The sequence below is a fragment of the Anomaloglossus baeobatrachus genome, chromosome 4, assembly GCF_048569485.1.
Source record: "Anomaloglossus baeobatrachus isolate aAnoBae1 chromosome 4, aAnoBae1.hap1, whole genome shotgun sequence".
NCBI classification, from domain to species: Eukaryota; Metazoa; Chordata; class Amphibia; order Anura; family Aromobatidae; genus Anomaloglossus; species Anomaloglossus baeobatrachus.
This window is the reverse complement of record NC_134356.1, coordinates 375,341,589-375,356,238: the sequence shown is the minus strand read 5'-3', so window position 1 is coordinate 375,356,238 and position 14,650 is coordinate 375,341,589. Positions and strand designations below refer to the sequence as shown.

General features: G+C 39.4%; 1 protein-coding gene across 4 annotated transcripts in view; it reads right to left on the bottom strand.

Annotated features, from left to right (window-relative positions):
• PHTF2 (putative homeodomain transcription factor 2) overlaps positions 1-14,650 on the bottom strand; it is a 194,161-nt gene that overhangs the window by 19,446 nt on the left and 160,065 nt on the right. For all 4 annotated transcript variants that reach the window (XM_075345200.1, XM_075345198.1, XM_075345201.1 and 1 more), the window contains 5 exons: positions 13,881-14,039; positions 6,858-7,076; positions 4,746-4,874; positions 3,297-3,569; positions 1,980-2,111 (listed from right to left, as the gene is read on the bottom strand). In XM_075345200.1, coding sequence (XP_075201315.1) covers positions 1,980-2,111; positions 3,297-3,569; positions 4,746-4,874; positions 6,858-7,076; positions 13,881-14,039 — 912 coding nt within the window. The remainder of the gene's footprint in view (positions 1-1,979; positions 2,112-3,296; positions 3,570-4,745; positions 4,875-6,857; positions 7,077-13,880; positions 14,040-14,650) is intronic.

Genomic DNA, 14,650 nt, shown 5'->3' with positions numbered 1-14,650 from the left:
AGGTATGAAGAGATCCAAGAGAGGACGAAGTCTCCGACACAAAGGGAAGAGAGGATCTGTAGTAGGAGGGAGTGGTCGACAGTGTCAAAGGCTGAGGACAGGTCTAGAAGTAGGAGTATAGAGAAGTGATTGTTAGCTTTGGCAGTAAGTAATTTGTAATTTTAGTCAGGGCAGTTTCAGTAGAATGATGTGGATGGAAGCCAGACCGTAGGTTGTGAAAGAGTTAGAGGAGACGTGGGAGGAAAGTTCAGCATGGACGTGCTGTTTCAGGAGTTTTGAGGCAAACGAGAGTAGTGATATGGGGCGATAGCTGTTAGTAGAGGTTGGATTGAGAGAAGGTTTCTTTAGGATGGGCGTGACTGTTGCATGTTTAAAGGCAGAAGGGAAGGTACCAGTTGATAAAGATAGGTTGAAGAGATGGGTTAAGGCGGGAATAAAGATAGTGGTGAGGTGGGGGGGGGGGGTAAGTGGGATGGGGTCAAGTGCGCAGGTGGTGAGGTGCGCTTTTGAGAGATGTGCAAGCTCTCCTCCGGTGATGGTGGGGAGGAAGGTTATGGGGGAGGGGCAGTGGTCTGTTCTATGAAGGGGTTGTGGTGGTTGAGCAGAAAAGACTTGCCTGGTTTGGTCGATCTTTTCTTTGAAATATGCGGCAAATTCTTCTGCGGAGATGAGGGAGGTTGGAGGGGGCAGTGGTGGGCGAAGGAGGAAGGTAAAAGTATTAAATAGCTGTTTGGGGTTGTGTGTTAAAGAGGATATGAGAGTTCTGAAGTAATCCTGCTTAGCAGAGGTAAAAGCTGAACGAAATGTGTGAATTGCATTTTTGAATGTGGTGAAATCTTCCTGAGAGTGCGTTTTCTTCCACCACCGCTCAGCAGCTCTAGACACTTGCCGAAGTTTTTTTAGTGAGGCTGTTGTGCCAGGGTTGTCTATTGATTCGTCTCACTCTGCCATGCACAAGAGGAGCAACTGAATCAATAGCTGATGTGAGAGTGGCGTTTTAGAAAATGGTGGCACTGTCTGTGTCGTGGAGTGAAGATATGGAGGACAGTAGTAGGATAGAGTCAGAAAAGGTGTGTATGTTGATGTGTGCAAGGTTTCTGCGGGGGGGTGCTAGGTGCTGGACAGGGGGGGGGGGCAGGTGAGGAGGACAGGGCTGAAAAAGTCAGTAGATGGTGGTCAGATAAGAGGAGAGGGGAGGTTGTGAGGTTAGATAGAGCGCAGAGACAGGTGAAGATAAGGTCTAATGTGTGTCCATCTTTATGGGTGGCAGAGGCGGACCACTGAGTTAGACCAAACGATGAAGCAAGGGAGAGGAGTTCGGAAGCAGCTGACTGGCGGGTGTCAGTGGGGATGTTGAAACAGTAAAATAATAAAAATAAAATAAAAAATATTCTTCTAATTAACATTCTGGTACGGAGCAGAATTAGAGTTGTCCAGGGTAAGAGTCTCCACACCATCATCCTACTGAGACTAAAAATAGGGCTCATTTGGACACCAGTTTTCACATACAAGTGCCATCTGTTTTATCACAGAAAGCACTCGTACCTATAATAGTGAGCAGTTCGCGCAAAATCACTGAAACATTCAATACTGATCAGAGAGTAGGCAATGAAAGTCTTTGGATCAATGAAAAGAAAAATAAAATCGAACAGCACTCGGATGCTGTCCAAGTGTGGGCTGAATTTATAGACTGCTAGACAGGAAAAAAAAAGAGAATTTTTCTTTCACAAATGAAAAACTGATTATACTCGGACCAAAGTCGGATGAAACACTGATGACATTTGGATGAATCGCTTTAAAGAAAAAAAAACAAAAAACAAAAAAACCCCTCAAAAAACGGTCCATTTTTTCACAGACGTCTGAATGATGCCTAAATTGTTGGAATAATCTTTTACCACCTAATGGTTTACCACAGCCTAACAGATTTTACATTAAAAGCAGTTTGTGAGGGGGTAGGGGGGTGAGTCATTTCCACCTACCTTTAAGTATGAACGGAGAGAGAGCCACATTTTTATATTTTGGACCTTCTTTAGACGGAAATGTGGTACTTCAGATTTTCTAGCTCTTCGGGCACTAGTCAAATGACCAAATAATTTTGCAAACAGTAATCTCTGTAATGAAAGTGTTAAAATCCTTTGTCACGTTATAGCAAACAAAGACATTTCTTGATTGGAAAGTCATCATAAGAAAGTAGTCTTCATGGTAGAGTGCTAACGGATCTCCAATTTTCCTATAGACTGCTGTCAGCCTCTTTCATACATGTTCAAGATTTAGTCTTCCTTGCAGAGTGAAAATGTCACTCAAATGTCAAATAAGGTCTATTGTACACAGACTTAACGGAAAATAAAACTCCACTTAGGTCATAGATTACTTTCATGACAGATACAAATAATTATGAAATATTTTCACTGCAGAAAGGTCATGTGACAATATAAGGTGTTATAGCATGGATAATATCCAGAAAATGTATGCAAATATATCAGTTTATAGTAATGAAAACAGCAAACGTATTCTACTACAGTCATGTCTTACTCACAGCAAGTTGGGCTACAGTGTGTACATCGCACAGGCCAAAAATGAATGCTCTACGAGGGTTGTAGGCTTACGTTTTATGGCCATAAATACCAACAAAAACCTCATTTTTTTTTTGGTTTGTACAAGATACAGCCAGGCCCCTTTCTGTTGGGCCTTGCATTGTAGAGTGTCTGTCCGTGCGTGATACACAGGTGGGGTACAGCTTGGCAGCCCGCCTGATCTAATAGTATGGGCGTCACCTAATAGGCTGCGGGTTTATGACTGTGTTATCTGCATGTGTGAACAGCGCTCTATGCAAGCCACTAGTGTGCAGTTTTATCATCTAGCTTTTGCCCCCCTCCATCCCATGGAGGTGTGTGTGATTTGCTTCTCCTGTATTTGTGATGCTTCCACTTTAGTGGGGGTTTAGCTGTATCCTGGTAGAGCATTAGTTTTTGGCCTGGGCGATGTACACATTGTAGCCCAATTTGCTGTAATACTTAATTTTTGGAGGATATTACCCTCTTTTTGTTGCTATTTTTATACAGTCATGTCTTAGCAATGCTTATATTAAACTGTGTAGAAACCATCACCAATTGTGCTAGAATTCGGCACAAGATTATGTAACTCATTTCAATCCAGCTGATCTCCAGAAGCAGCAACAGTCTTCAAGTCATTGGTACCCTGATCCATAATATGCTTGCCCCAAACCCCAATTTTCCATCTTTCATTCTAGCAATGATTATTTTATTTACCAGCCAAGATAATTGAAGTTAACGTACCTGTTTGTATGTTCTCTCTGCTACACATAACAAGAAAAAGAAAATCCAGACCAAAGAAACCCGAACCACAAAGCTAATAACCACCATGGAAATGACCATGACATCAGTGCTGGACCCAAAAGCAATGCTATAAATTTCGGAGGCAGAAAGTGTCGCCAGCTGCTCCAAGTCTCTGGATTCAGATAGCCTAAAGGCAAACGGAGTCAATCCGAGAATAAGAGAAATGAAGTTTCCAAACATCTGATATCCAATCCCTGGTGTGTAGTTGTTCACCTGAAAACAGGTACAAAGGTTTTAGTTCATTATTGAGGCAGACCTAACTCTGAGCCATGTATACAAAATGTGCAAGATAAAAAGATAGTAAAGAACCTTTGTCCTCAACTTGATAGTTTTTTTTTCTCCCCCCTTCCTTTTTTTGTAGGAGTTATATTTGACAGTGGCACTAGTTTTGAGTACATATTACTTATTACCTAACTTTTATTAATTCTTTATTAGTAAAAATAGAAATTCAAAATTCTGCTATGATTTTTATGATAGATCCTCTGGCTCTTTCACATAGGCCTAACCAAACTCTATGGGGAGGAATGATCATTAATATGATTGTTCAGTCCTCATTTACTTTGCATATTATCGACAGCACATCTCGTTAACACAAGTGTGCTGACAACATTTTTTAGCCTCCTAAGCCATGTGCACACAGTGCATTTTTTGGGTGCAGTTCTGTCACAAAACTGCATGCCTAACCTTATGCCAGCAAAGTCAATGAGAATTCTGAAGTGCTGTGCACATGTTATTTACTCTTTCCCTTACAGATTTGATGCAGAAAATAATCTGCAGTATATCAATTGTTTGTGTGTTTTTTCCTGCGTTTTTCAGCACTTCCACTTCAGAAGGATTTCATTCTGAAAACCGCATGGTAAAAAAAAAGCACCAAAAACACGGCAATTACACCCCTCGTATTTGGTGCATTTTTCTGCCAGAAGATGCAGATTTGTTTCAGAAAATTTCTGAACCAAATACGCAGCGTACGCACATAGTCTAAAAGATGTGATCAGCTGCCAACCGTTTGCTTGCCATGTTTATAACTATTGGGATCAAAAGTCTGTAAAGGCGCAATGGTTTTTTTTTATCAGTCCATGAACTCGCACAATGCATTGCTCCATGATACCTGGAATCCAAAAGTATTCAGATCTATCTGAACTCCCAATAAAATATTGTGTAATTACATTGAAGCAAACTGTTTACAAGGTCACCCAAAATTTTTATGGAAAATGCAAAAACTGCACTATCGAATGAAATTTACAACACTCCACTGTTAATGTTACTTAATTGCTTTATTTTTGGAGCCCAATTTAATAACTCTTTACTTTAAAAATTGCCATATTTTAGAAAAAAACTCACAATTTATAGTCAACTGGAACCTAGGTACATACGATACAAAGCACTCACCCGGTTCATGATCATTCCGCTTATCTCTAATACAGACATATCTGCTTTCTTGCAGTCATTTCCCTCCCACACTATAGCACTGACTTTTTCAAGGCCAGGATTGGAGCTATGTAGCCAAGGCAAATGACTCTGAAAAGGAAAAGGATGTGAAGATGAATTTCCTGATCGTTATACAGAGCAGAGGTTTCCAGGATATGTTACCGCTACAGCCTGGAGGATTCATACACAGAATGGTTCATCTTATCAATATACAGTAGGTCATGTAGAAACCCATCTGGTAAACAATGTGCCAAATGAGTCTAGGTATAATGGGCCCGATTCATCATTGCAATTTATTAAAGTCACTTTTCTCATTTTTGTCTTGTTGCATTTACTGACTGTTCTTCCAAATGAGGTACGCAGTTGATGAATTAGGTGCAAGATGAAAAATAAATGCTCTTTATATATTTTCCTATAACCCCATCACCCCAGGACAATTTTCAGGTTTTTGTTTTTTCCTCCTCTTCTTTCAAGAGCCATAACTTTATTATTTTTCCATTAATATAGCCATTTAAGGGCTTGTTTTTTTTGTCGGATGAATTGTACTTTTGAATGATACCATTTAATTTACCATATAGTGTACTGGAAAAGAAGAAAAAAATTTGCAAGTGCGTTGAAACTAGCTAGCGGTGTGTATTGGTGCCAGTACCTTGTTCTATTTTATGGGCCATGTTTTTAATGAATCTTTGAAATAAAGGAATTTATTTTATCTGGACGAGTGTTGGATCACCTTTTGCATACGTGTGTGTGTGTGTGTGTGTGTGTGTGTGTGTGTGTGTGTGTGTGTGTGTGTGTGTGTGTATGTATGTATGTATGTATGTATGTGTGTATGTGTGTATGTGTGTATGTGTGTATGTGTGTATGTGTGTATGTGTGTATGTGTGTATGTATGTGTATGTATGTGTATGTATGTATGTGTATGTATGTGTATGTATGTATGTGTATGTATGTGTGTGTATGTGTGTGTATGTGTGTGTATGTGTTTGTGAACAAACTTTCCAAAGTTTGCAAATAAAACAAACTGGCTCGTGTTGCCATTTCATGCGACTTGTAGCTTTCTCATTTTTCGGGATCTGGGGCTGTATGAGGGCTTATTTTTTATGCCCTGAGCTAAAGTTTTTACTGGTACCATTTTGGGGGTAGATATGATGTTGTGATTGCCTCCCATTGCATTTTATTACAATGTTGTTGCGCAAAAAAATAAATAAATTGTGGCGTTACTTTTTTCTCGTTATGTCACTTACCAATTAAATTAATTTAGGTTATATTTTGATAGATTGGAGAATTTCTGTATGGGGTGATACCAATTGTGTATTTAATCATTTTTTTTAAATGGCTTTATTTTTAATTGGGCAAAAGGGGGATGATTTGAACTTTGGGAAGGGGGAATGCCATATTTTTTTTTTTTATTTACTGTGTTTACTCTTGAAGCTGCAATCGTCTAATCACCTGTGCTATACACATGCACTGCTCTGTATAGCAAAAATCATGGTCTATGGGCCAGCGTTCACAGAAGAAACATGACCCAATGGCTGACCCTACCGCTGTCATGACAACTCATAGTCACCCCATGATCTGGTCACTGGCGCTCTCATGGGAATGACATGCCCCCTGCCGGAGCTTGTTAAATGCCGCTTTCAGAGATTGAGAGCAGCATTTAACTGGATACCAGCTGTGGTTGGCCACCTGCAGCTCTTAGAGGCACAAGATGGCTGAGTAAATCCGCTGTCACGTGCGGGGAATGATGACGGCTCGGCATGCAAGCCTGCATCAAAAGACAGAGACACCATTTTTAACATACATAAAAAAAAGTGATGCAAGACATCTAGAGAAAAAGGCACAATACTAAATTCCCTAAAAAGAAGCAAATTATTCTAGATAGGTGGAAAAAAGCCAGTTCAATATCTGTTGTTGATGAGGCCAAAACAATTTGCTTCCAATAAGATAAGATAAGATAAGAAGCACATAAAGAAAAAACAAAATTAAAAGGTGAAGGAAAAAGTATACATAGAATTCATCAAATTTTTATCAGCAGACATGGGCAATTCTTTTTACTATAAAAAACAAGAGTACCTGGTGAAATGGGTCGTCCCTGAATTCCCTCTTCACACATAAGTTTCCGTGATTATTGTCCGCATCGGTCTCGCTGCTGCAGGAAGAGCGACACTCAGCGCAGTGCAGCAAGTCTTCCCATAAAATATCTTCTGTTTCAGATTCGGGCCGGGTGCTTTCAGAGTCTTGCCGAGAACTTGAACAGCGTGAGCTACAACTGGTTCCTGATTTTTGAATGTCCTAAAAGAATATTTTCATTATCCAACATTTGTGTAATCCGCCAGCATAGATATTTCAATCTCTTACTATTCTATATGCAAGGAAGATAAATAGATAACCACTTTAAAGGGAACCTGTCAACATATTTGGAGACTATAAACTGTGGCCACCACCACTGAGTCCTTATAGACAACGTTGCAGAATACTGTATATAAGTGCCCAAGCCGCACTGTATAACATAAAAATAACCCCACTTTAATAATAGCCACCTAGGGGACAGTCCGGTCGGATGGGTGTTGCTGCTCTTGGGCCTCCTCTCTGCTGCCATCTCTGTGTTTCTTCTACCCAGCCCAGTGTGGATGACGCGTACATATCATTAACACAGGCAGACACTGCTGTCTTGAACAGGCGCACTTTGATCCGCCCTGCTGATGGCAGATGAAAATACTGTAATGCGCAGGCGCAAGGAAATGTTAAAGACTGCCCGTCCAGGCGCACTACAATACTTTGATTTGGGCAGCTCAAACCACGCCTGCGCAGGAACTCAAAGCTGGCAAGTGTGCATGACGTAGGACACGTCATGCACACAAGCCTCAGAAGAAGGAGGACGGCGATCAGCGCAGAGAGGCGGCGCCGGACCAGAGAGTGGAGTCCAATATATAGAGAAAAGAAAGTGTCATACAAGGAGGATCACCTTGTATGACACTTTCTTTTCTCTATATATTGGACTAGTTTCTATTGTGTCAGAAGAGATCCCTCTGTGAGTGAAGTGGTGCCCTCCACATTTGTTAGTACTGGGCCAGAGAGAGGAGGCGCTGGACTGGAGAGCAGCGATATCCATCAGACTGAGCCGCCCTTTAAGTGAGTATTAGAAAAGGGTTTTTTTACGTTCTACACAGTGGCCTGTACTCTTATATACAGCACTCCAGAATGCTGTATATAGGAGCTCTGTGGTGATGGCCGCAGCTTATAGTCGCCAAATCTGGTGACAGGTTCCCTTTAAATAACCTGCTAATGATTTACTTTCAGAATATCTCCATTTTTGAGTGGTCTAATCTAATCATAGGCCTACAAAGCCAGAAGGATTAAATATAGAAAAGCTAAAATCAGCATTAAATTCACAGAAACCAGTGAGGGTGTGGCCACAGGATATTACATAAAAATGCAGAGTGCAGTTTCACCTTTAGACTACTCTGGTCAACACAAAAAAGTCATCAACAAAGGTAATATGTCTGTTTTATGGAGTTTGATGTGCTGATTCCAAAAATATGCTTAGCTTTGCTTTATCACAAAGTTTCTGTGATAGAAGTATTTTTGTTATTCCGTTATTTCAGCATTTTCAATGTATGCTAGGCCCCACATATGATATGCTCAAGTTGTTCAAATGGTCTTTGTGACTGGTTCAATATAAGGAAAGTGGCTATGACATTTGCGGTTCTCATGTATTGGAGAGAACCCAAAATTACCCTGAACTTGAATCTGCAATTAGGCCAGTTCCACATGATGGTACCTTGCCAGTTCCTGTACTACCGTTGTCTGGATTGGATGAAAATGAAGTAGAGTATAAAGACTATGGAGCTGAAGCTTCTGGTGGAGACATGGAGACGTCAAGTCAAGAGGAGTATATTATACCTGATGGAGCAGCCAGAACGCTTTACTCAACATGAATTAAATGATCTCATCAGAGACCTTTTATTGTCAAAAGATAAATCTGAACTTCTTGCATATAGGTTGAAACAGTAGAATCTTCTTAATGATGGATGTCAAAGTGTGTTATTGCCGAAACAGAAGTAACACTAATACATTTTTTCCACAGTTGATGGACCAATGGTGTACCGTAACATTGTGAATGGCCTCTTTAAAGAACTGAATCAAGAGTATTTTGTTGCAGATTGGCGATTGTTTATTGACTCATCCCAGAGAAGTTTGAAAGCAATGTTGCTTCACAATGGAAATATGAAACCATCAATCCCTATTGCTCACTTATGTCATCTAAAGGAAAGGTCTGAAAATCTGTCATATTGTATAGCATCCAAAACAACTAAGCATCATCAATAGAATATCTGTGGAGATTTGAAAGTGATTGGACTGCTAATGGGAATGCAAGGAGGTTTCACAAAATATTGTTGCTTCTTGTGTTTATGGGACAGTAGAAATACAGTAGAGCATTATGTTCGTCATGATTGGGGACAGAGAAACATCTATGCTCTAGGTAGAGACAATGTTCAGCATAATCCTTTAGTTGCTCCAACAAAAATCTTTCTTCCTCCACTACATATAAAGTTGTGATTGATTAAAACTTTGTGAAAGCCATGGCAAACATAAATTCACAAGGGTTTCAGTACATTTCACAGACGTTTTCCAGCATTTCACCAGCAAAACTGAAGGAGGGGGTATTTGTTGGTCCTCAGATCAGTGAGCGTATGAGAGATGATAGGTTTGAAGTAACTCTAAATGATAAGGAATTGAGATCTTGGAAAGGGTCAAGTGGATCTGTGAAAACTTAGGAAAAAAATAAATCTCGAGAATATATTGAAGGTGTTGAGGAACTGCTAAATGCATACCAGTGTCCTGGATGTCACATGTTCCTGAAAATGCACTTTTTGCATTCACATTTAGATCTCTTCCCTCAAAATCTTTGGGATGTAAGCCATGAACAAGGCGAGCGGATTCATCAGGACATTAAAGTAATGGAACACCACTACCAGGGTTTTTGGAATGACTCAATCACAGCAGATTACTGTTGGATGTTATATAGGGACAACTCTGATAAATCGTATCAATGACAGTCTAATGTCAAGCCTTTTTAATTTTTGCTCATATTTTGGCTTCTATTTTGCGTGTCAAATTATTTTGGTTCAATAAAAACTGTTTTGGAAGGTGAAGCATTTTTCTGATATGTAGATTACGGTTTTCTTAATGTCGCCAGTTTATTTCCTATACCTTATAATAATGATGCTGCTCCATGGAAACTATACGTGATATAGAAAAACTATATACATTTTTTAAATCAGGACAAAGATGATTCAGAAAAGTACAAAGTCTCCCGCGATAACAAAAAAAAACATTTTTTGTAGACCTGTGTTATCGGACAGAAATGCGTAGTCTTTTTCTACAGTTATATACGTGTCTAAGGTGCGTCTGATGAGCAGTCCCTTCCTAAATATTGCAGAGACTTTCCTATGCAAGATTAGAAAGAATTGCTAATCTCAGGTCCATTGTTAATGGCTGAAATGGCCGTGAATGAAAAAAAAAAAAAATACACTTTGAATTTAAATCGGTAATGTAAAAGGGTTCTCCTTGTTTATTATAATGACCTGTCTAAGTCATCAATACAGATGAGTGCGAGTGTGATACCCGGCACCCCCACTGAATAACTACTAGAAGCTCAAAGGAATAGGAACTGCAATACACTGCAGACCATCTAATACTTACATCTGATCAATGGGGGTGCTGGTTAATGGACCACCATCGATCTGATATTTATCAACTATCCTAGTGCCACAACACTACTGGCAAGTGTGAACTTGGCTTAATAGATAAATATTAAATAGTTGCAGATGTTAAGAAGAAGACAAAAAAAAAAAAAAAAAAAAAACAAAAAACATCACCTATAACAATAATTTGGAAAACCTAATTTGAAATTAAAGGCTGTATGTCACCAAATGTGGGTGAGGCATCATGAGATGATCTATATAAAGAAAAAAGTATAAAAACAAAGGATTTTTTTATCATTAAAGCATGTAGATTATGAACCTATTAACCAAGAAGCAATAAAACAGAAATTAAAGACACACCGCGGTCAATTTATATATCAGCCAATTACATATTTAATTGAATATTAAATTATATATTTTCAGCAATTAAAAAGCCAAAAGTATGCAAACACAATGCCATACCTCTCCGGTGACTGAAAGATATGAACCTGAGTAAATGAAACAAAGGACATTTCTAACCAGACTGACTGATATTGAAAAAGTCATGCTCCCTCAATTACACTTAAATTCAATGAGAAAGCCACACGGAACGTGAAAGAATTAGATTTTATTTGCATACATTAAAAGCTTGGCACTGCACACTATACCAAGTAATAATAATAAATGGTAAATGTTAGGGTGGGCAGTACTTCTAGATATTCTCTACATCAGGGGTCTCAAACTCGGCTGGGTGTATAGGCTGCACAGAGGAAAAAAAATAATTTGGGGGGCCGTATTCTTTGCAGGACAGAGTGACATTTTTATTAGTACCATATATAAATTTATTTATTTATTTTTTTTACACACCTTTGGATCACTGATTTTGAACATTTTCACTTGTTTATTGTAGCAAACGTGCACATTCTTTGAGATATATATATATAGATAGATAGATAATTATATATATATATATATATATATATATATATATATATATATATATATATATATATATATATAAAATTATTTATTTTTTTCTACATTTTATTCCTTTCTTGTAACTAATAGTCTTACAATTAGCACTATATAGAAATTTTGACCAACATCTTTTAGTAATGTTCCCCATCTTGTTGTAACGTGCCCATCCTTGTCCCCTTGTAGTATTGTGCCCCATCCTAGTCCCCATCCCGCAGTAATGTGCTCATCCTTGTCCCCATCCTAAACTAATGTTCTAATGTATTTGCAATGCAAAGCGATCGCAGCCACCGGGGCCGCAATTTCGCCACGACGTACTGGGTACGTCATGGGTCCTTGAGTACCAGGGAGTCATGACGTACCCAGTACGTCATAGGTTGCTAAGGAGTTAATGTGCCGTCCTTCACATACACACACAAAAACCCCTCACCATTTTCTCACCTGTCCCGCGTTCCCTCGGCTGCCTCATCTCTGCTTCGTGCGGCGCCCAGGCCCGTGCCGCTGTTCACTATCGTGGCCGGTGCAGAGGCCGCAGCCACTGTCTGCGATTTATGTCAGATGATTGTATTGTCGGCGCCAGAGCGCAGCAAAACATTTATCTGACCTAAAATGCAGACAGTGGCTGCAGCCCCTGCACCTGCCGCGATAGTCAACAGGGGCACGGCCCTGAGGGGCCGCACGAAGCAGCCCGAGGGGCCACATGCGGCCCGCGGGCCGAGTATTTGAGACCCCTGCTCTACAGGATATTGGAGGAGCTTTCCCTAAATCACAGGACAAGCAAAGGGAAAAAGATAAATCTAGACTATATCTAAAAATGAATCTGCCTAGCCAATAATTCTAATGAATCACCATTTCAAAGGCAGTTTTCAGGGAGCAGAGCTAGCGAGAGGCAACAGCATCCTGACATGCGAGGCATTGATGCCAGCCACCATACATGTAAGATGATGGTTCTAGCAGAAGGTTAGTCTGTAGGAAGTATAGTGATTGGATACAAGAAGACGGATTGTCCAAAGAAAGGTCAGCACTACCACGAGTCCTGTGGCATGCCAACAGTAAAGCATTCAGACACCATTCATGTGTAGGGTTGTTTTACATCCAACGGAGTAGGCTCACTCATAATTTTGAGTAAGATCACTGCCATGAAAAAAGAATGGGATCTGAACATCCTCCAAGAGCAACTTCTCCTAATGATCCAGGAGCAATTTGGGAATAAACAACACTTTTTAAGCAAGACTTAGACCATGTAACAAGGCAAAAGTGATAACTAAGAAGCTTGGTGATAAAAACATAGAAATTTTGGGGCTGTAACCAAGAAACTTCTCAGGTATCAGTACTATTGAGAACCTGTGGTCAATCTTCAAAAAGCGGGTAGACAAAAAAAAGAACAGAAATTGTGATAAACACCAAGCACTGATTAGGCAAAAATGCATTGTCATCAGTCAGGATATGGCCCAGAAGCTGATATCCGGCATGTTAAGGTGAACTGTAGAAGTCTAGAAAAATAAGTGTCAACACTATCTATACTGATTATTTGCATAAAATTGATGAATTTGTCAATAAAAAGTATAAAAACTCACGAAATGCTTACAATTTTACTTCAGTAGCCATAGAAACATCTGACCATAGAACTAAAACACACTGAAGCAGCATTCTTTGTAATAAAAAAAAAAAAAAAAAAAAACTAAATTTGTCAGTCTCAAAACTTTTGGCCACAATGGTATTTTAAAACTGCAAGTACCACTAAGTGCTGAAGAAAATGTATTGAAAACACGTAAAAAGTTCATTTCATTACTGGCTAGTGGGAGAATGATTTTCAGATACAAAGCTTATGTTCTTTACTTGTGCATTCTGGAAAAATCCTCTACAGAGGCCATCTCTACATTATTCACCCTCCATGCAAGAATTCTAATGGCCCATACGTTTCAAGTCATTAAAGGCCAACGCTATGTTTTTTCAAGGTGGGTTCACAATAAAACTTAACAATTTACCGTTAAATTTATTAGAATAATTTAAAATTTGGCCAACTTTTCATGCATACCAATAAAATTAATGAGAAAAAGTTCCTAATGGCCTTTTCAGAGATATCTATCCTAGTATGATACTTTTCCGCCAAAATCGTCTACAAAACAAGAACATTTACAACGTCGTAAAATTCAACTCGACCCAAATCTTCAGAGCACAAGCTCTATTATTGTGTAGTACCAACTTGATGTACAGTACATTGGAGATTTGTGAGACGGAACTGGCAAACACAGACGTAATCCCACTGTGAACATCCATTACATGCCTCACAAGATATCCGCAATACAGAGATAATAAAAAAATCTTCAAAAGTCACTGGGATTGCTATATAAACCAGAGTGAAAAACGAAATGAGTTCTGAAGACTCTAGATTTCTAGCACAGAGGTAAGAGCAGAGTGATTGATATTCTACCTCAGTTGTATAATGCTTTTTGTAATGATGAGGCTTTCGATTCCTAAGCATGCTGTCACCGTGAGGGCGGTCCGTACTACGGCGTGCCGAATATCCTGTGCTTGGGTCATCTTCACTGGAGACCTCGTCGGAGAGGTTAGCAGGCGACCTCGGCATATCCTGAAAATCGATAAATGTGTGGGATTACATAAAAAGCATTAAATAACACAAAAAAAAGATCTCTATAGCTTGTGCAATTTGTCATTTATAGGTTAATCTGCCCAAATGGCAACACAATTGAAGGAAACATGGAATTGCTTTAAAGTTAGAGTCTATAAATAATTTATGGTAACATTTCACAAAGGACACCTAACGAGTTTGAAAGCAGAGTATGTGCCATTAGATTATAAAAGACATGTGTTAAAGAAAATACGCTAGAACATGAGTGGGAAAAAGGCAAAAGTGCATGTTTGGAATGGTAAGACAAGACAATCTACATGTCTTTGTCCTGCTGAAATATGTATTTTTGTACTGCCTGGAGACCACTTTCCTGTTTATACACATGTCAGCAAACAAAAGTTCTTCTGCTCAAAGGGGTTGTCCAATTTTCTTGGAGGGCGGTGCATTACTCTGCGTAGATGTCTCAAACTGTGCCCTCTCCGATACTGCAAGCCGAGGCAGATTTGGAGGAGCACTAGGAGACTGGTTTTAGTCTGGCCAGATCAGGAGATGATGTGCTTTAAAGATCAAGCCAGCTTCAGAGTAGTGCTTACAATATCTATTAGAAAGAG